Source organism: Thalassophryne amazonica, chromosome 9 (genome assembly GCF_902500255.1).
Source record: "Thalassophryne amazonica chromosome 9, fThaAma1.1, whole genome shotgun sequence".
Lineage (NCBI taxonomy): Eukaryota > Metazoa > Chordata > Actinopteri > Batrachoidiformes > Batrachoididae > Thalassophryne > Thalassophryne amazonica.
In genome coordinates, this window is record NC_047111.1 from 109,138,553 (window position 1) to 109,161,000 (window position 22,448).

Below are 22,448 nucleotides of genomic sequence, written 5' to 3' on the forward strand. Positions count from 1 at the left end.
ATACCTATGGCATGCTCTAATCTCTGTAATAAAATTTTATGGTCAACAGTATCAAAAGCAGCACTGAGGTCTAACAGAACAAGCACAGAGATGAGTCCACTGTCTAAGGCCATAAGAAGATCATTTGTAACCTTCACTAATGCTGTTTCTGTACTATGATGAATTCTAAAACCTGACTGAAACTCTTCAAATAGACCATTCCTCTGCAGATGATCAGTTAGCTGTTTTACAACTACCCTTTCAAGAATTTTTGAGAGAAAAGGAAGGTTGGAGATTGGCCTATAATTAGCTAAGATAGCTGGGTCAAGTGATGGCTTTTTAAGTAATGGTTTAATTACTGCCACCTTAAAAGCCTGTGGTACATAGCCAACTAATAAAGATAGATTGATCATATTTAAGATCGAAGCATTAATTAATGGTAGGGCTTCCTTGAGCAGTCTGGTAGGAATGGGATCTAATAGACATGTTGATGGTTTGGAGGAAGTAACTAATGAAAATAACTCAAACAGAACAATCGGAGAGAAAGAGTCTAACCAAATACCAGCATCACTGAAAGCAGCCAACGATAACGATACGTCTTTGGGATGGTTATGAGTAATTTTTTCTCTAATAGTTAAAATTTTATTAGCAAAGAAAGTCATGAAGTCATTACTAGTTAAAGTTAAAGGAATACTCGGCTCAATAGAGCTCTGACTCTTTACAGCCTGGCTACAGTGCTGAAAAGAAACCTGGGGTTGTTCTTATTTTCTTCAATTAGTGATGAATAGTAAGATGTCCTAGCTTTACGGAGGGCTTTTTTTATAGAGCAACAGACTCTTTTTCCAGGCTAAGTGAAGATCTTCTAAATTAGTGAGACACCATTTCCTCTCCAACTTACGGGTTATCTGCTTTAAGCTGCGATTTGTGAGTTATACCACGGAGTCAGGCACTTCTGATTTAAGGCTCTCTTTTTCAGAGGAGCTACAGCATCCAAGTTGTCTTCAATGAGGATGTAAAACTATTGACGAGATACTCTATCTCACTTACAGAGTTTAGGTAGCTACTCTGCACTGTGTTGGTATATGGCATTAGAGAACATAAAGAAGGAATCATATCCTTAAACCTAGTTACAGCGCTTTCTGAAAATCTTCTAGTGTAATGAAACTTATTCCCCACTGCTGGGTAGTCCATCAGAGTAAATGTAAATGTTATTAAGAAATGATCAGACAGAAGGGAGTTTTCAGGGAATACTGTTAAGTCTTCAATTTCCATACCATAAGTCAGAACAAGATCTAAGATATGATTAAAGTGGTGGGTGGACTCATTTACATTTTGAGCAAAGCCAATTGAGTCTAATAATAGATTAAATGCAGTGTTGAGGCTGTCATTCTCAGCATCTGTGTGGATGTTAAAATCGCCCACTATAATTATCTTATCTGAGCTAAGCACTAAGTCAGACAAAAGGTCTGAAAATTCACAGAGAAACTCACAGTAATGACCAGGTGGACGATAGATAATAACAAATAAAACTGGTTTTTGGGACTTCCAATTTGGATGGACAAGACTAAGAGTCAAGCTTTCAAATGAATTAAAGCTCTGTCTGGGTTTTTGATTAATTAATAAGCTGGAATGGAAGATTGCTGCTAATCCTCCACCTTGGCCCGTGCTACGAGCGTTCTGGCAGTTAGTGTGACTCGGGGGTGTTGACTCATTTAAACTAACATATTCATCCTGCTGTAACCAGGTTTCTGTAAGGCAGAATAAATCAATACGTTGATCAATTATTATATAATTTACTAACAGGGACTTAGAAGAGAGAGACCTAATGTTTAATAGACCACATTTAACTGTTTTAGTCTGTGGTGCAGTTGAAGGTGCTATATTATTTTTCTTTTTGAATTTTTATGTTTAAATAGATTTTTACTGGTTATTGGTGGTCTGGGAGCAGGCACCGTCTCTACGGGGATGGGGTAATGAGGGGATGGCAGGGGGAGAGAAGCTGCAGAGAACTGTGTAAGACTACAACTCTGCTTCCTGGTCCCAACCCTGGATAGTCACGGTTTGGAGGATTTAATAAAATTGGCCAGATTTGTAGAAATGAGAGCTGCTCCATCCAAAGTGGGATGGATGCCGTCTCTCCTAACAAGACCAGGTTTTCCCCAGAAGCTTTGCCAATTATCTATGAAGCCCACCTCATTTTTTGGACACCACTCAGACAGCCAGCAATTCAGGGAGAACATGCGGCTAAACATGTCACTCCCGGTCCGATTGGGGAGGGGCCCAGAGAAAACTACAGAGTCCGACATTGTTTTTGCAAAGTTACACACCGATTCAATGTTAATTTTAGTGACCTCCGATTGGCGTAACCAGGTGTCATTACTGCCGACGTGAATTACAATCTTACCAAATTTACGCTTAGCCTTAGCCAGCAGTTTCAAATTTCCTTCAATGTCGCCTGCTCTGGCCCCCGGAAGGCAATTGACTATGGTTGCTGGTGTCGCTAACTTCACATTTCTCAAAACAGAGTCGCCAATAACCAGAGTTTGATCCTCGGTGGGTGTGTCGCCGAGTGGGGAAAAACGGTTAGAAATGTGAACGGGTTGGCGGTGTACACGGGGGCTTCTGTTTAGGGCTACGCTTCCTCCTCACAATCACCCAGTCGGCCTGCTTTCCCGGCTGCTCGGGATCTGCTGGAAGGGAACTAACGGCGGCTAAGCTACCTTGGTCTGCACCGACTACAGGGGCCTGGCTAGCTGTAGAATTTTCCACGGTGCGGAGCCGAGTCTCCAATTCGCCCAGCCTGTGTGTGTGTGAGAGTGAGACAGTGAGTGAGAGAGAGAGAGAGAGAGTGTGTGTGTGAGAGAGAGAGAGAGAGAGAGAGAGAGAGAGAGAGAGAGACAGTGAGAGAGAGAGAGAGAGAGAGAGCGTGTGTGTGAGAGTGAGAGAGAGAGACAGTGAGAGAGAGAGAGAGAGAGAGAGCGAGAGAAAATTAAGGTAATATTTTGCATGAACATTACTGAGTGGAATGGAGGCAAAAAAAAGAAGCTTGAAAAACTTAAATTAAATAACTTGACTAACTAATAACACCAAAACCTTTAAATTAAATTGGTTAAAATTAATTAACAGTGTAGAGGACAAAGCAAATTAAGTTTACAAAACCACTTAATTAAATGCGTTGCTAAACTTGGGTTTGTCTGACTATAAGTGTCTTGTGTGAACTCAGTGGCTGAGTTAGAATTTCTTTAAAAAACATGCAAATTGCTATTTTAGGGTTTTGTTTTATTTTGTTTTTAAACTGAGCAAATAATTTGTTTTAGAGTGTGGAATACTCCAAAGAATATTTCACTTCTGTGGACAGATCCTCATAACGTGTAGTGAAATCAAAATACCAGCAAGGCTGCAGCTTTGAACACTGTTACAAACAGCCCCAGCCTCCCCTATTACCATTATAACTGGTCTGCTGTCCAAATAAAGATCACAGCTTTGACCCCCTAAAACAAATCAAAACAAACCAAAAAAACATCACTCATTCATTTTATCTTAAATTTTCACCCTCGTTTCCACACCAGGAGCAACATTCGGGAATAAATCCGAGCAGCTCGTCAGCTCCCCTGAGCTGAAGAGGTGGATGCGCTCCTTTCCATCCGCGCAGATCAGCAGCCTCCGTGACATGTGCGCGCTGACAGTGTGAATGAAGCCTGACATGGTTTATAACGAGTCAGACAAACGTCTCTCCTCCAACCGGGATGTGCAACTGTCATTAAACCACGAGAAAGATCTGATGTGCGCACCTCCATGCGCCTCCAAAAGGATCCCCACGAAACTTTGGTGTCATTGATTTGATGAGTTTTGTCCCGTTTTAAACCTCCGAAGAGTTCTTCAACTTACTCCAGCAAAACACACGGAGACAAAATAAAAATAAATAAATATAACCCAAATGTCGTCGTCGCTCTTCCTGACTGACTGACAGCTGCAGCGTCACGTATTTCACTGACTGTAATCTAACGTTCCCGCATTTTTGTAGCAAGGGCTAAAATTCCGGCGCCCCAAAGCCATTAATTTTGGCAATGTTGATTTGCCAAATATTTATTAATTTTCCCTAGTAACTACATACGATTGGTTATTTCGCTGCACTTCAAGGGCGCTTTGAATGGTGCCCAAGACGAGGAACGTACGTTTTCTGCTCCTGTTGGTGGAAATGCACTGTTGAATGAGAGTCAGTTGGAGGAAGTGTTGTTTTTATCATTCATATTACATGTAGGCACATACAAGTAAGTAAAACTGACATTGATAATACTTTTTAAATATATGTATATATATATTATGACTTTTCCCCTCCACATCTAGGAGGGCAGCGCCGCCACTGTCGCTCGCTGATGTACTTCCGAAGCTAACTTTTTAGTTAGCTGTTCCCACCACTGAGGACAACACACCACACACGAACAGATTTCACACACAAACATTCCCAGGTCAGACAGGAAATCTCTCCAGAAACAGAGGAAAAAAACAATACAAAAAGAAAAAGCGTTCTCTAAAAGGAGTGTAAACAGCGTGACCACCGGACTTTCTGGTAAGCCATAACAGCTGTTTTGATTTTAGATTATGGTCCGTACGTCCCTCACCTCGCTTTCTGATTGGCTGAACATCACATTCAGCAAGCTGCGTGCTCATTTGTGGTCAGGAGACACCAAACACACATCTTTGCTAAAGCTATAGTAAACATTTTCTTTTGACGACAAAAAATTAGAAATCCACCTAAAGAATAAAATGCTGAATACTGTGTCTTTCTTTCTTGATGTCAGCTAAGAATTATTTTGTCTACTAATTTTCCAAATAACTATTTGCTAGATGCATATAATGTGACCTCTGCACAGGTACCATCGCCCCAATGGTGAAGGCGCCTAACGTGAGTGAGGACAACTCAGGCAGCGGTAAAGGCTTGAAGATGATGGTGACCATTTCCTGTGTCTTTGTTTGTATCGTTGTGATCTCCATCGGGCTGCTGATGCTGAGGAGGAGACGGAGAGAACAAAGGCTCAAGAGGCTCCGAGGTGAGATGGAGCGCAGCACCATCATGGTCAGATTTCAGATTGCTTGTATATGGACAGCAGTTATCTTACAATCTGGCACGTAACATTCTCAAAATGTTGATTTTTAAAGTGAAATAATGTTACGTCTGTGTTTTGCAGATGCAAAAAGTTTGGCTGAGATGCTTATGAGGTAAGAATATGAAACTGTGGTCCAATTTTTGGGATCATCTGTGCTGGAAGCTTCATGGTTCTGCCTTTTTTAGATACATTAAGACTGTAAATTAACATTAAAAAAATACGTAATTAACAGGAAATAAAAGGGTTGAGTTCTAAGGTCTAAGGTTCTAAAAACACTGACACTGAGCCAGCAGTTTGAATGTGACCCACATGAAGAATTTCCTGGTTAGAGGTTGAACCAGGTTGAAACTGGTGAAAGAGACATCACATTGTTGGAAATAACTCAAAAGTAGCCTTTTCATTTTTTCATGTGGGTTACTGGCCAATAGGCTGCTAACCTTATGTCGTAACGCGTCATCCATCATCGTCATCGGCGGTCATTTATTGCAATATCTCAAAAACTGTCTTTTTCTAATTTGTCAAGGGCGTAATATGGGCCGTTGACATATTTCACATCAAAAACCTGTAGTCATAGATTTGTTTGTTTGGAAATGGGTGGCCATTTTTATGCTGAAAACAGCCAATTTGGATATTTGGACCCAATTTTCTCCTAAACTGTCTGATAACTTTTCTTTTAATTTAACAAGGGTAAAATTTGGTGATTGACAGTGTTCCTGTCCCAAAATTATTTGGGTAGATCTGTTTGTTTGGAAATGGGTGGCCATTTTTATGCTGAAAACAGCCAATTTGGATATTTGGACCCAATTTTCTCCTAAACTGTCTGATAACTTTTCTTTTAATTTAACAAGGGCAAAATTTTGGCAATTGACAGTGTTCCTGTCCCAAAATTATTTGCGTAGATTCGTTTGTTTGGAAATGGGTGGCCATTTTTATGATGAAAACAGCCAATTTGGGTGTTTGGACCCAGTTTTCTCATAAACTGATAACTTTTCTTTTAATTTAACAAGGGCAAACTTTTGGCGATTGACATTGTTCCTGTCCCAAAATTATTTGCGTAGATTAGTTTGTTTGGAAATGGCGGCCATTTTTATGCCGAACATGGGCATTTTGCCTTGGGCTTTAATTGAGCCGGTAACCCACAGGGCCTTTGGCACTAAAGTTTAAGATTTCTATGAAGCATGGCAAGAATGTTTGTGTCTGCATCGCTTTAATTATGGATTTGTGAGTACCAACAGTGTGAAAGTGTTACTCAGTGAAAACTGGACAACTATTAACTCTGTGTTTCTTTGATTTTGATTTGATTGAAGCTCTCTGCCATCAATATTATGTTTTTTAATCATAAGCAGAATCTATTGGTTTTATTAATTTACAACTTCATGGAACTTGAGGTTTTTTTCAGTTTTGTAATGGGAACTCTGGGAGGATAGAACTTGGCCACAGATAATTTGACTTTGACAATACTGTGCATAGTGACTCATACTGAAGTACATTTGGGAAAGCTCAAAATATTTTACTATCTGTCAGAACATGTTGCATTGTGGCAAATTCAACTGTTTGTCATATTTTCGATCTGCTCTGTTTCACAATGCTATGTGTATTGAGTGCTATGTGTATGAGTTTCTGAATTACTAGTATTTATACAATCTTTCCAAAGTGCCCGAATTCCCCATTGTTAAGTGTCATAAATAACTCTTGCGTATACATTCTGATGATCACTGGAAGCTGTTGGATTCTTCCTCATATACCAGTCATTATTTTTAATCAGATTTTTAACATAGTATTGTTCTGAATATAAGAAATCCCCAATTATAAAATGACAACCCTTTTTTAAGACCTGCTGTTGGAAAAGACTTTAAATACCAAGTCTTCTTTTCTTATGTGGCACATATAGTTTGCTTAAAAAATGGCACGTTTTGGCCACCATTTCTTTTCTTTTCTTTTCTTTTCAAACCATGTACTGACACACTGCTGCTTTAGAAACACGTTAACATTTAGCATTTTTAAGACAATCTTTTTGGGGCTTTCTATCATCTGACATTACAGTTTCACACCATATTGCTTGGCTGCATGAGAGTTGCTTGGTGACGCTGGTGCATTTCTCATTTAGAAGTCTAGATTACCGCATTTTTTTCAGATGTATTTCCAAGGAAGAAACAACATCTTATATTTGAAAAAAATATGGTATATGGTTACCAATCAGACAGAGTTTCCTTTGACTGAGCTCACTTTTTCATTTGTGCTTTCAGTAAAAACACACGTCCAGCAGAGCCAGTCAACAAACAGCAGCAGACTCTACGAATGCACATCGACATCCCCAGAGCACAGCTTCTGATTGAGGAAAGAGACACCATGGAGACAGTTGGTCAGTAGACAGTGTGCAGGATATATACTTTATCACATAACACAGTTAAGCATGATAATTGTTGTTGTGATGTTATTTTTGTTGTCTTCCCACAGATGACAGGTCCACTGTGTTACTGACTGATAACGACTTTGGAGAGACTCAAAAACAGAAATCGTCCACAGTCACCCACACGGTCCACTACCAGTCCCTGTCCCAGGCCACTGGTCCACTGGTAGATGTGTCTGATGCCAGACCAGGAACCAGTAAGTCCAGTACGGACTTTTTAATTTTTATTTTTTAACTTCATGAAGTACTTGTGATTATACAAGTGTAGTTTTCCTTAATTAGCAAGCAGAGGTGGCTTTGGTGGCCACCAGGTCTATGTTCTTAAAAGAAAATCACAAGCTCATTTCAAGTTAGATGCAACTTCAAAACCACACCTGCTCCTAATTTCCACAATGCATGTGATGATAAGGTTCCAGTGTACTACCATCATACTATACATTGGCCAAAAAAAATCAATCCATCACCAGTCATACCTACTGTACATGGCAGCCCACTAGGTGGTGATAATGCACACTAAATGTGAAGAGAGAAAAAGTGCAGCATGGCTGGATGACTTAGAAAAACTGAACATTATAAATCAAGCATTGATCATGTCTTGAGGGAAACTCAACAGGGTTAGAGAAATATTTTTGAGTCTACTGGTCAGGACCAGTAGGACCAATTTTGTTACTGGTCCTCCTGGTCCAAGGTAGTGGCCCCAAGTATTTGGAAGCTCAGAGCCTCTGACAGCGAGCGTCAGCATAGCATTAACCATCACATCATCACCTGCCTCTACTGGTGGTTGGCTCTCACTGCTGTATTGTATCACTTCCTGTTCCGGAGCACAGCGGTGTTTTGCTGTATCTGTTAGCTGTTTAATCTGTGCAGTTAGATTGATCTAGATAATGATTTGTTTCAAAGTGTAATCTTCACGTGCCTTAACTAAAGCACTCCCTCGGCTGAATCACCTCTAAATTATTTACACATTATTCACTTTGTGTGTTTTTAGGAATCCGCTAGCTTAGCGCAGCTACTAGCTCTTAGCCGGTTTAGCATGGCGGCTTCTCCTGTCTCTCCTGCACTTTTCTTCTCTGGGTGTGAAATGTTTAGTTATTCCTCGGCCTCCTTTAGCAGTAATGGTACTTGTAATAAGTGTAGCTTATTCGTAGCTTTGGAGGCCAGGCTGGGCGAATTGGAGACTCGGCTCTGCACCGTGGAAAATTCTACAGCTAGCCAGGCCCCTGTAGTCGGTGCGGACCAAGGTAGCTTAGCCGCCGTTAGTTTCCCTCTGGCAGATCCCGAGCAGCCGGGAAAGCAGGCCGACTGGGTGACTGTGAGGAGGAAGCGTAGTTCTAAACAGAAGCCCCGTGTACACCGCCAACCCGTTCACATTTCTAACCGTTTTTCCCCACTCGACGACACACCCGCCGAGGATCAAACTCTGGTTATTGGCGACTCTGTTTTGAGAAATGTGAAGTTAGCGACACCAGCAACCATAGTCAATTGTCTTCCGGGGGCCAGAGCAGGCGACATTGAAGGAAATTTGAAACTGCTGGCTAAGGCTAAGCGTAAATTTGGTAAGATTGTAATTCACGTCGGCAGTAATGACACCTGGTTACGCCAATCGGAGGTCACTAAAATTAACATTGAATCGGTGTGTAACTTTGCAAAAACAATGTCGGACTCTGTAGTTTTCTCTGGGCCCCTCCCCAATTGGACCGGGAGTGACATGTTTAGCCGCATGTTCTCCTTGAATTGCTGTCTGTCTGAGTGGTGTCCAAAAAATGAGGTGGGCTTCATAGATAATTGGCAAAGCTTCTGGGGAAAACCTGGTCTTGTTAGGAGAGACGGCATCCATCCCACTTTGGATGGAGTAGCTCTCATTTCTAGAAATCTGGCCAATTTTCTTAAATCCTCCAAACCGTGACTATCCAGGGTTGGGACCAGGAAGCAGAGTTGTAGTCTTACACACCTCTCTGCAGCTTCTCTCTCCCTGCCATCCCCTCATTGCCCCATCCCCGTAGAGACGGTGCCTGCTCCCAGACCACCAATAACCAGCAAAAATCTATTTAAGCATAAAAATTCAAAAAGAAAAAATAATATAGCACCTTCAACTGCACCACAGACTAAAACAGTTAAATGTGGTCTATTAAACATTAGCTCTCTCTTCTAAGTCCCTGTTAGTAAATGATATAATAATTGATCAACATATTGATTTATTCTGCCTTACAGAAACCTGGTTACAGCAGGATGAATATGTTAGTTTAAATGAGTCAACACCCCCGAGTTACACTAACTGCCAGAACGCTCATAGCATGGGCCGAGGCGGAGGATTAGCAGCAATCTTCCATTCCAGCTTATTAATTAATCAAAAACCCAGACAGAGCTTTAATTCATTTGAAAGCTTGACTCTTAGTCTTGTCCATTCAAATTGGAAGTCCCAAAAAACAGTTTTATTTGTTATTATCTATCGTCCACCTGGTCGTTACTGTGAGTTTCTCTGTGACTTTTCAGACCTTTTGTCTGACTTAGTGCTTAGCTCAGATAAGATAATTATAGTGGGCAATTTTAACATCCACACAGATGCTGAGAATGACAGCCTCAACACTGCATTTAATCTATTATTAGACTCAATTGGCTTTGCTCAAAATGTAAATGAGTCCACCCACCACTTTAATCATATCTTAGATCTTGTTCTGACTTATGGTATGGAAATTGAAGACTTAACAGTATTCCCTGAAAACTCCCTTCTGTCTGATCATTTCTTAATAACATTTACATTTACTCTGATGGACTACCCAGCAGTGGGGAATAAGTTTCATTACACTAGAAGTCTTTCAGAAAGCGCTGTAACTAGGTTTAAGGATATGATTCCTTCTTTATGTTCTCTAATGCCATATACCAACACAGTGCAGAGTAGCTACCTAAACTCTGTAAGTGAGATAGAGTATCTCATCAATAGTTTTACATCCTCATTGAAGACAACTTTGGATGCTGTAGCTCCTCTGATAAAGAGAGCTTCATATCAGAAGTGCCTGACTCCGTGGTATAACTCACAAACTCGCAGCTTAAAGTAGATAACCCTGTAAGTTGGAGAGGAAATGGTGTCTCACTAATTTAGAAGATCTTCACTTAGCCTGGAAAAAGAGTCTGTTGCTCTATAAAAAAGCCCTCCGTAAAGCTAGGACATCTTACTATTCATCACTAATTGAAGAAAATAAGAACAACCCCAGGTTTCTTTTCAGCACTGTAGCCAGGCTGTAAAGAGTCAGAGCTCTATTGAGCTGAGTATTCCTTTAACTTTAACTAGTAATGACTTCATGACTTTCTTTGCTAATAAAATTTTAACTATTAGAGAAAAAATTACTCATAACCATCCCAAAGACGTATCGTTATCTTTGGCTGCTTTCAGTGATGCTGGTATTTGGTTAGACTCTTTCTCTCAGATTGTTCTGTCTGAGTTATTTTCATTAGTTACTTCCTCCAAACCATCAACATGTTTATTAGACCCCATTCCTACCAGACTGCTCAAGGAAGCCCTACCATTATTTAATGCTTCGATCTTAAATATGATCAGTCTGTCTTTATTAGTTGGCTATGTACCACAGGCTTTTAAGGTGGCAGTAATTAAACCATTACTTAAAAAGCCATCACTTGACCCAGCTATCTTAGCTAATTATAGGCCAATCTCCAACCTTCCTTTTCTCTCAAAAATTCTTGAAAGGGTAGTTGTAAAACAGCTAACTGATCATCTGCAGAGGAATGGTCTATTTGAAGAGTTTCAGTCAGGGTTTAGAATTCATCATAGTACAGAAACAGCATTAGTGAAGGTTACAAATGATCTTCTTATGGCCTCAGACAGTGGACTCATCTCTGTGCTTGTTCTGTTAGACCTCAGTGCTGCTTTTGATACTGTTGACCATAAAATTTTATTACAGAGATTAGAGCATGCCATAGGTATTAAAGGCACTGCGCTGCGGTGGTTTGAATCATATTTATCTAATAGATTACAATTTGTTCATGTAAATGGGGAATCCTCTTCACAGACTAAGGTTAATTATGGAGTTCCACAAGGTTCTGTGATAGTACCAATTTTATTCACTTTATACATGCTTCCCTTAGGCAGTATTATTAGACGCCATTGCTTAAATTTTCATTGTTAAGCAGATGATACCCAGCTTTATCTATCCATGAAGCCAGAGGACACACACCAATTAGCTAAACTGCAGGATTGTCTTACAGACATAAAGACATGGATGACCTCTAATTTCCTGCTTTTAAACTCAGATAAAACTGAAGTTATTGTACTTGGCCCCACAAATCTTAGAAACATGGTGTCTAACCAGATCCTTACTCTGGATGGCATTACCCTGACCTCTAGTAATACTGTGAGAAATCTTGGAGTCATTTTTGATCAGGATATGTCATTCAAAGCGCATATTAAACAAATATGTAGGACTGCTTTTTTGCATTTACGCAATATCTCTAAAATTAGAAAGGTCTTGTCTCAGAGTGATGCTGAAAAACTAATTCATGCATTTATTTCCTCTAGGCTGGACTATTGTAATTCATTATTATCAGGTTGTCCTAAAAGTTCCCTGAAAAGCCTTCAGTTAATTCAAAATGCTGCAGCTAGAGTACTGACGGGGACTAGAAGGAGAGAGCATATCTCACCCATATTGGCCTCTCTTCATTGGCTTCCTGTTAATTCTAGAATAGAATTTAAAATTCTTCTTCTTACTTATAAGGTTTTGAATAATCAGGTCCCATCTTATCTTAGGGACCTCATAGTACCATATCACCCCAATAGAGCGCTTCGCTCTCAGACTGCAGGCTTACTTGTAGTTCCTAGGGTTTGTAAGAGTAGAATGGGAGGCAGAGCCTTCAGCTTTCAGGCTCCTCTCCTGTGGAACCAGCCCCCAATTCAGATCAGGGAGACAGACACCCTCTCTACTTTTAAGATTAGGCTTAAAACTTTCCTTTTTGCTAAAGCTTATAGTTAGGGCTGGATCAGGTGACCCTGAACCATCCCTTAGTTATACTGCTATAGACTTAGACTGCTGGGGGGGTTCCCATGATGCACTGAGTGTTTCTTTCTCTTTTTGCTCTGTATGCACCACTCTGCATTTAATCATCAGTGATTGATCTCTGCTCCCCTCCACAGCGAGTCTTTTTCCTGGTTCTCTCCCTCAGCCCCAACCAGTCCCAGCAGAGGACTGCCCCTCCCTGAGCCTGGTTCTGCTGGAGGTTTCTTCCTGTTAAAAGGGAGTTTTTCCTTCCCACTGTCGCCAAGTGCTTGCTCACAGGGGGTCGTTTTGACCGTTGGGGTTTTTACGTAATTATTGTATGGCCTTGCCTTACAATATAAAGCGCCTTGGGGCAACTGTTTGTTGTGATTTGGCGGTATATAAATAAAATTGATTGATTGATTGACATCATGCACATGTATTCAATCAATATTGTATTTGAAAATCTGTAGCATGATAGAATGTACTCATTTTGTGTTGAACGTATGAAAAGTTATAAACATTTTTTTACATGATCCTCTATGATTATGTGAATGTACTGTGCCCCTCATACTTCACCTTTCTGTAATTCTGGCCTTGTGCTTGTCTTATGCAACCCAAACTTTACTCTTGCTACTGAATCCACTTGTCTGTTCTTGCTACGTGAGCTCTATAATATCTCTGATTTTTTTGGGTAACAATTATACCTATGGGCAGCACGGTGACTTAGTGGTTAGCACTGTTGCCTCACAGTGAGAACGTCGTGGGTTGAATTCCCGTGGCCTTTCTGTGTGGAGTTTGCATGTTCTCCCCATGTTTGCGTGAGTTCCCTCCAGGTGCCCCGGTTTCCTCCCACATCCAAAGACATGCGGGTTAGGTGGATTGGAATCTTTAAATTGTCCGTAGGTGTGTGTGTGTGTGTGGGTGTGTCTGTGTTTGTTCGTCTGTTTGTGGCCCTGCGACAGACTGGTGTCCTGTCCTGGGTGTACCCCGCCTCGCGCTTTATGGCTGCTGGGATAGGCTCCAGCCCCCCGCGACCCTTAAATGGACTAAGCAGTAGAAGATGAATGAATGAATGAATGAATTATACCCATTGCTTCTCAGACTAGTATGATCAAAAGTTTGTGAATGGGTTAGCGGTGTTGTGTGTTGGGGGGTTTGGCTGGATGTTTTTGTGTTGTTTTCTTTTCTTTGCTCTCCAGGTGGTATGCAAACTGGTTTTTGTCTGTGGAGACGGTGCTGGCAGAAGAGTCCTTCACCCTCATCAGCATTATTAGCTGCACCTGTGGAGGATGTTCACGTGCAGGCCTACTGACTCGCAGCACTTGTGGATGATGCTCACGTGTAAACTTAAAGACTTTCAGCTGAAGCAGATAATGAGATGGCGTTCTGCATTTAAGCCATGAGTGGTTCAAGCAGAATTGCCGGGAACTCGACCTTGTGACGTTCGTTTGTGAGACGCTGAGGACCGCGCCAGGGTTTGACACATCGTGCCTGTGAAGGAGGATGGGTGAGGGACACATGCTTTCAGCACACATCAGAGGTGATTATTGTCTGAATGATCGTTAATAGTAATTTGGTATTTTGTTACGCAGTGTATTTGAACATTGATGAGAATTGTGCAGTTTGCTTCTCACTGCCGTGGCGTACGGACTGATGATCCTCCACCTGTTGTGAGAAGCTGCTCATTTACATAAAGCTTAAATTCAGACCTGGATGTGTTGCTGATAGTGTGTGCCTCTGAGGGATATTTGCTGTAGCTCTGTTGATTTACCTCACCTTTTCCATCCTTCACAGAGTCAGTTTGTCGTGTCCACCTGGGGGGTGTTTGGTGGTGAATCTGAGTCCAGAAGCACCGAGGCTTCGATCCTTTTGGGCGCTGGAGAGCGCGCCGTCCTTCACTCCACCAGACAAACCACATATTTATGTTGTACACTAATTATTGCACTAGAGGGGGAAATAAAATTGTTTTGTTTGTGGAACCGCTTTCTGGTTATTTAGCGCTGGGTTCGGTCAGACGTTGGTCCGCTCCTCAACCTGCGTCTGCACATAACAAGGGGTCTGCAGCCTTTACTGTCAAAAAAGCCATTTTTGTCCCATCTTCCACAAATAAAATTCTTCTAGAACCACAAAACATACAGTATTTGACCTTTAAATTGAATGAATAAAGATAACAGAGCTTATAATGTTTTTCTATATACAGTTCAACTATATGTTTTTAATTTTCTTTTTGTTTTGTTTTTTATAACTCCAAATCCAAAAGGTTTGGATGATATGAAATATGTGGTAATGGGGGACCCATAATGATCCTGACATTTTCTTTGACTTCTATTTACTGCTGACTGCATGAAACCAACATATTTCATGTTTTGTGAAGTCAGCTTGTTAATCCATTCCTACTGTAGCAGATTTACAGGGGGACCAATATAATGTAACGAAATTATATTAATTGAATTATTTGGAATGACTGGTACCTCACACGGGAACCATAAAGACGTAACCAAATTGGTCAATTCTAGATCGGCTCACACCGGAGCACCATAAGAATGTAGTGAATAAGCCTTCAAACTCCCAAATTGAATTGACTTGGCCCCATCTGATGAGCCACCAAAATAATTAACAATTTAGGGTTTAATACTTATTATTTAATTATTACTCAGGGCACCACCTATTTGAAGCATAGGTACATTCATTAATTTATTAGTTTCAATTTAATTAATCAGTCTCAACTTAATTAATCAGTCTCAATTGAATTAATCAGTCTGTGATCTGAAAGTCTGAATTCTACAATATGATTAACCAAAGGTTTCCCTCTGAACACAAAATGAACCACAGCAGAAATATTTACAATTTATTTACAAGTATACAAGAAATTAACAGTTTACTGGCATTTTTGTGGACAGTGATTAAATAAGATCATTCATGGAAACAATTTTCTTACTCACTCATGAGACGTTGGAAGAGAGGGAGAGATAGAGCTTAAAGACTTTAAGTAAATAGATGTGATTAGAATTTAGCCACTTTGTATCCATTGACAGCAAACCCTTTTCCTGGAACCTTTAACTGGGTCACTTAGCTGACACATTGAAGAGGTGGTTCAGAGGATTCGTCCATCTGTCGTGCTCACTTGGGTCAAGGGGTTAACTCAGCGGTCTCCCCAGGCGATCCCAAAGGCTTGTGGCTGGCTTTACCGACAGGTTGGCTGATGGTTTGAAATCAGCACTGTCGTCAGCTTGCAGGAACCCAGAAGTGGAAGGTGTTTGTTGAAAATGGTTTCTGGTAGCTTTTAAAAAGTTTGTTGGAGCCAGATTAAAAGTCTTTGTGAATTTAGAAAAAGTTAAAACTTTAAAAACGTTGGAAAATTTTAAAAAGGAAAAGTTGCTTTCCTGTATTTTCAGTATTATTTTGAAAAGTTCAGCTCAGAAGTTCTCTTTAAAATTCAAAAGACTTGGCGCACCTTAAAGCGTCAGATTAAAATTTTCAAAAATTGAGACAAGAATAAAACAAAGAATGAATGCCACGTGGTAGCTTTAGCTAGCTTAGCTTAGCATGGGGCCTTGTTGACCCAAAAATAAAAATTAAACGTTTAACAAAGGAAGAAAGAAGAGGAAGCTGGAAGAGCCAAAAGAGAAGAGAGTGAAGAGCACTCTGTTCTAACTTTTTAAGGGGGACTGATGTCACCAAACTCCGCCCATTTAGGGTGTGTAATCTCACAGAATACTTCATGCGTTCACAGGGCAGACCCAAATGATTCAACTATTTAAACACATTAACTATTTTGGTATAATATTGTTCTAAGACACTTGAATGGATACACATTATTAATCGTCACTTAAGCACATCCTTTGGATAACAGAATATTTCACCATCAACATATTGATAATGCAGAAAGATCACACTTAAACACACATCAGTAGCAATGGGCACATGTCAATAAAATGGAATGATTATATGCAAAGCATTTTGTTTGATTAATCAATACAAGCAACATTAGAAGTTTTTGTATACGAATAAAATAATACTGATCTAATTCTTTTTTATTTTAAACAAAAGGTCTTTTCCTTTGTTTAGACCTACAGATAAAAGCTGATTGTCAAGACAAAGTTTTATGGCCATGTGTTGTAGAAGTCTTGAGAGGGTCTGGCCTTGGCGTGAGGTCATAAAATTTGGCTTCTCCTGGCCTGGAGAAGCTCAGATTCTGATGTGAAACCATTATAATGTCATGTAATTCATAATGACCGGAATTTAACCGATAAACCGAGCAAGGGCTCCTTTTGAAGAACTTCAATTTACCATTCTGTTTCTGCTGTGAAGCCCAGTGTTGGCCCATGGGGGATGTCTCCAAGCATATCTGAAGATCACCAGATGACTTAGGAATTTCTCAACTGGGAGTGAAGACACCATTTCTGTCTGCAGTTCAAAACTCAGATTTTTGTTGAGACAGCATTAATGTATTTATTTAATTAGGGTGAATCGAGGCCATGCGCTACACAACATTTAAAGCCTGCAGCATTTTCCAAGAAAAAAAGGTTGGGACAGTTTATTCTAAATGTAACAATTAGGCATTTTTACAGCCAGTTTTCTTGAGAAATGTCAGGGGATGAATACATTTACATAAATCATTCAGAAATATAAACCGCGTGGTACTTTATGGTAAATCTGTGTCAGGTAGGTGGTTCTTAAAAACTAAGTGTCCATGCTGAAAAGAGACAAGTGAGGGAAGCCATCAAGCAATTCTGAAAGAATTTTTGGCTTCTGTGGGTGTGAGTGGAGAAACAGGGAATAGTGCAACATTTTTATTTTTATCTTCATTTTACATATAGTCCCAACATTTTCTGATTTGTGGTTGTTTCTGTTGCATTTCATTGCATTACAGAACTGCTATAAAGAAAAGTGTTAACATTTTATTGTTTTTTTTTTTAACTTTGTAGATAAAATGTGATGGCCCCTTCACACACAGTGCGAAGTGTGGACGACGTGGGGACAAAAACGGTGAAAAATCGGGAAATAGTTCGAAATTAGCGCACCACAAAACATCGCACAGATGAGCAGGCGTGCATGACACCAGCGCGACGGTTCATGTATGCAATGGTGTCTGTTGAGCAGGAACAGCAGCTCACGCTGCTGCAGCAGCTCGCATTGTGTTCCATGGGACGAGCTGCACCACATCGCGCTGCTGATTTGGAGGAAATTGAAATAAAAAGCAGCTGTATAATTAGTGAATATCACTGGGTTGATATAAATAATACATAAAGGGGGATGCGATACAGAACCCCACAGTTAAATAACCCTGGTTTAAAAAAAACCCCACAACATTCATGGGATTTGAACCCACACATCCTAATTACCAGATTGCAATTGTACCACTGTGCCACAATCACTGCTTTTAAAAGGAGCGTGAAGTGGCTCAAATCAACAAGCAGACAAATGTATTTTCTCAAAAGTGGTGTATGTGTTGGTGTACTGTTGGCCTGTCATATGGTCCTGCGGTGCCCCACTCACGTCCTATCAGACAGATGTGACGTTCAGATCGCCTGCTGCGTGTCCACATAAACTGACGCTCCGGTCCAGCTGGACCTGTCAGTGTGCGCGCTCTCCAGCCCATCGCAAGCGATATATGTTTTTATGTTTTTGATGTGAGTACAGCAAGCGCACACACGCGCGTGTCCATCAACACACGTGGCGTGTTCTGCAGCTCTGATATCCAGGTCTAGAGATGTCAACAACTGCCACACCCCCATTCATTCAGCGCACAGACCAAAGTGTCCCTCTGTGATCAGATGAGATGCACCTTGCCTGCGGGGGGGGGGGGGATGACCACAGGCATGCACGTGTTGGGGGTGAGCGGGGGGGAGCGCAACACACACACACGTATTGTGAGGGGGAGCCGATGGCACGCCACATCTCAGCAACTCCACAGTCGTGTTGAACTTAGGCAAATGTCACTGCCAGTACAACAGTGGTCGTCTGCAGACTGTTGTCATGCCAAGAGTGCGACTGACCACACATTTTCTAAGTGCCATGTGAGCGGTGTTAGATGTTCACGCGTGTCACCTGGAATTTGGCCAGCACCTGCCACGAGAGGGTGCGATGGGTTCGCACAGCGCACACTTTGTCTGTCAGGCGCTTGTGTGCACAAATAGTTGTAGCAACAGGTGTACGAGGCATTGGCGACAGGGATGACATTACACAATTTGCACACGATTCCTGCATCATGTGCACTTCGTCCAAACTTTGCACTATGTGTAAGTGGCCCTGAACTTCAAACTCTTATAAAGAAGGAAAAAAAATACCTGGACATGTGCAGGAAAACTTTGATATAAATTGAACAGAACAAAGCAGGCTGATTTGACTCCCCATGTTGTTGTTTTTTTTTTTTTGTTTTGTTTGTTTTTTTGAAAATAAGAATAAAATAAGAGGTAACTTACTTTGAAATAAATAAAACATATAGCTGCAGTCTAATAACTTTGAAAAATAACATTAATTAGCAGCTTGTATTATTATTCTGGCTGGAGTTCATTTAGTGTGATGAAGTCAGCTTTTTTTTTTCTCCTCAGTCACATTTTGTGCTTGAACAGAAAACAGCTACGTTAACTCACAATCTAAAATAAATACTTAAAAAAAATAAAACCTTATTAAAGTTCAGAGTTCCCACCTGCTTAATGTGATAAATGCTTCTGATCATCACTGTGCATTAAGACACTGCTCCGTTCAGCCCCCTGCCCATTTGCAGTCTTTGTGTCTGTGAGCCAGCAGACTGTGCAGCTCTGCGCACGCACACACACACACACACACACACACACACACACAGCTCGTCCACTGCTTTTTCGACCATCTTTTCGAAAATTGACTATCCAAATGAAGGCTGGATGGCTCACTGTCAAAAACTCTACTGTAATCTCCAAATGGCTCAGTTATTTAAGGCACAAGTTTGAAAAAAAATGGTTGGACTGGTCGAATACTTTTAATCACTAGACCGACAAGATTTTTAAATAGACATCGGTCTACCAGGGGAAAATATCTACGAGACATAAATCAAACATTAGAGGTCTGTGTCCTTGGACCAGTGGATTTCTCTACCCCTGCTAAAGACATTATTCTTCATGGATGTTACACCTGTAAAGTGGGAAAGTAACCTTTAAGGTGAATATCCACAGTGGTGGGCACAGTTTCGCTAATCTGCTAACTGCTAATTAGCGAAGCTAGCTTTTTTGTTAGCAGATTAGCTTTTCAGCTAATTTTGAAAACTATCAGTGGACCAATTAGCGTCCACAAAATTTAGCTCTGCTTTCAGTCCGTAAACATTTTTTTGCTGGCATAGTGAGCAAAGCTTAACGGTCAAAAACATTTGTAAACCCTAAAATCATACATGTTAGTTCCTGTCTGTTTCATGCCTCCTCCCCACTGTCTGTGTTGTAGTATGTGGAAAGTACAACTCCGATTCCAATGAAGTTGGGATGTTGTGTAAAATGTAAATAAAAACAGAATACAATGATTTGCAAATCCTCTTCAACCTATATTCAATTGAATACATCACAAAGACAAGATATTTAATGTTCAAACTGAGAAACTTTGTTGTTTTTGTGCAAACATTTGCTCATTTTGAAATGGATGTCTGCAACACGTTTCAAAAAAGGTGGGACAGTGGTATGTTTACCACTGTGTTACATCACCTTTCCTTCTAACAACACTCAATAAGCATTTGGGAACTGAGGACACTAATTGTTGAAGCGTTGTACGTGGAATTCTTTCCCATTCTCACTTGATGTACAACTTCTGGACTTGACTGTCTGGACTGCAGGCAGCCAGTCTAGTACCCGCACTCTTTTACTACAAAGCCACGCTGTTGTAACACGTGCAAAATGTGGCTTGGCATTGTCTTGCTGAAATAAGCAGGGACGTCCCTGAAAAAGACGTTGCTTGGATGGCAGCATGTGTCGCTCCAAAACCTGGATCTACCTTTCAGCATTGATGGTGCCATCACAGATGTGTAAGCTGCCCATGCCATGGGCAGCTTACACATCTGTGATGTATGGGGGTATGTTGTGCCCATGCATTGCGCTGGTAACAATCTGAATGGTCTTTTTTCTCTTTTGTCCAGAGGACATGACATCCATGATTCCCAAAAACAATTTGAAATGTGGACTCATCAGACCACAGCACACTTTTCCACTTTGCGTCTCTCCATTTCAAATGAGCTTGGGCCCAGAGAAGGCAGCGGCGTTTCTGGATGTTGTTGATGTATGACTTTCGCTTTGCATAGTAGAATTTTAACTTGCATTTGTAGATGTAGCGACGAACTGTGTTAACTGACAATGGTTTTCTGAAGTGTTCTGGCGGTGCAGAAAAACTGAGGGAAAAGAAAAAAAAGCTGTTGTGAGTGATGCTGCTAAGAGCAGAAAAATTTCAGAAATGCTTGCTGCGGGGGCCAGAATGGCAGGGGCACCTGCGGGTCCCTCTCAGCAGTAGCAGCTGGTGTCAGATTTGGACAGTGAAAGTGACAATGAGGCTTTCGCTACCATCAATCAATCAATCAATCAATTTTTTTTTATATAGCGCCAAATCACAACAAACAGTTGCCCCAAGGCGCCTTATATTGTAAGGCAAGGCCATACAATAATTATGTAAAACCCCAACGGTCAAAACGACCCCCTGTGAGCAAGCACTTGGCTACAGTGGAAAGGAAAAACTCCCTTTTAACAGGAAGAAACCTCCAGCAGAACCAGGCTCAGGGAGGGGCAGTCTTCTGCTGGGACTGGTTGGGGCTGAGGGAGAGAACCAGGAAAAAGACATGCTGTGGAGGGGAGCAGAGATCGATCACTAATGATTAAATGCAGAGTGGTGCATACAGAGCAAAAAGAGAAAGAAACAGTGCATCACGGGAACCCCCCAGCAGTCTAAGTCTATAGCAGCATAACTAAGGGATGGTTCAGGGTCACCTGATCCAGCCCTAACTATAAGCTTTAGCAAAAAGGAAAGTTTTAAGCCTAATCTTAAAAGTAGAGAGGGTGTCTGTCTCCCTGATCTGAATTGGGAGCTGGTTCCACAGGAGAGGAGCCTGAAAGCTGAAGGCTCTGCCTCCCATTCTACTCTTACAAACCCTAGGAACTACAAGTAAGCCTGCAGTCTGAGAGTGAAGCGCTCTATTGGGGTGATATGGTACTACGAGGTCCCTAAGATAAGATGGGACCTGATTATTCAAAACCTTATAAGTAAGAAGAAGAATTTTAAATTCTATTCTAGAATTAACAGGAAGCCAATGAAGAGAGGCCAATATGGGTGAGATATGCTCTCTCCTTCTAGTCCCCGTTAGTACTCTAGCTGCAGCATTTTGAATTAACTGAAGGCTTTTTAGGGAACTTTTAGGACAACCTGATAATAATGAATTACAATAGTCCAGCCTAGAGGAAATAAATGCATGAATTAGTTTTTCAGCATCACTCTGAGACAAGACCTTTCTAATTTTAGAGATATTGCGTAAATGCAAAAAAGCAGTCCTACATATTTGTTTAATATGCGCTTTGAATGACATATCCTAATCAAAAATGACTCCAAGATTTCTCACAGTATTACTAGAGGTCAGGGTAATACCATCCAGAGTAAGGATCTGGTTAGACACCATGTTTCTAAGATTTGTGGGGCCAAGTACAATAACTTCAGTTTTATCTGAGTTTAAAAGCAGGAAATTAGAGGTCATCCATGTCTTTATGTCTGTAAGACAATCCTGCAGTTTAGCTAATTGGTGTGTGTCCTCTGGCTTCATGGATAGATAAATCTGGGTATCATCTGCGTAACAATGAAAATTTAAGCAATACCGTCTAATAATACTGCCTAAGGGAAGCATGTATAAAGTGAATAAAATTGGTCCTAGCACAGAACCTTGTGGAACTCCATAATTAACTTTAGTCTGTGAAGAAGATTCCCCATTTACATGAACAAATTGTAATCTATTAGACAAATATGATT

At 40.8% G+C, this 22,448-nt stretch overlaps 1 protein-coding gene across 2 annotated transcripts in view; it reads left to right on the forward strand.

The window, feature by feature from the left end:
* Positions 1-22,448, forward strand: part of dscama (Down syndrome cell adhesion molecule a) — a 385,227-nt gene that overhangs the window by 328,337 nt on the left and 34,442 nt on the right. Inside the window, exons 27-30 of one of the 2 annotated variants that reach the window (XM_034178954.1) lie at positions 4,854-5,030; positions 5,169-5,199; positions 7,334-7,449; positions 7,545-7,703. In XM_034178954.1, the coding sequence (XP_034034845.1) occupies positions 4,854-5,030; positions 5,169-5,199; positions 7,334-7,449; positions 7,545-7,703 (483 nt within the window). The remainder of the gene's footprint in view (positions 1-4,853; positions 5,031-5,168; positions 5,200-7,333; positions 7,450-7,544; positions 7,704-22,448) is intronic. The other variant, XM_034178955.1, reaches the window with a different exon arrangement.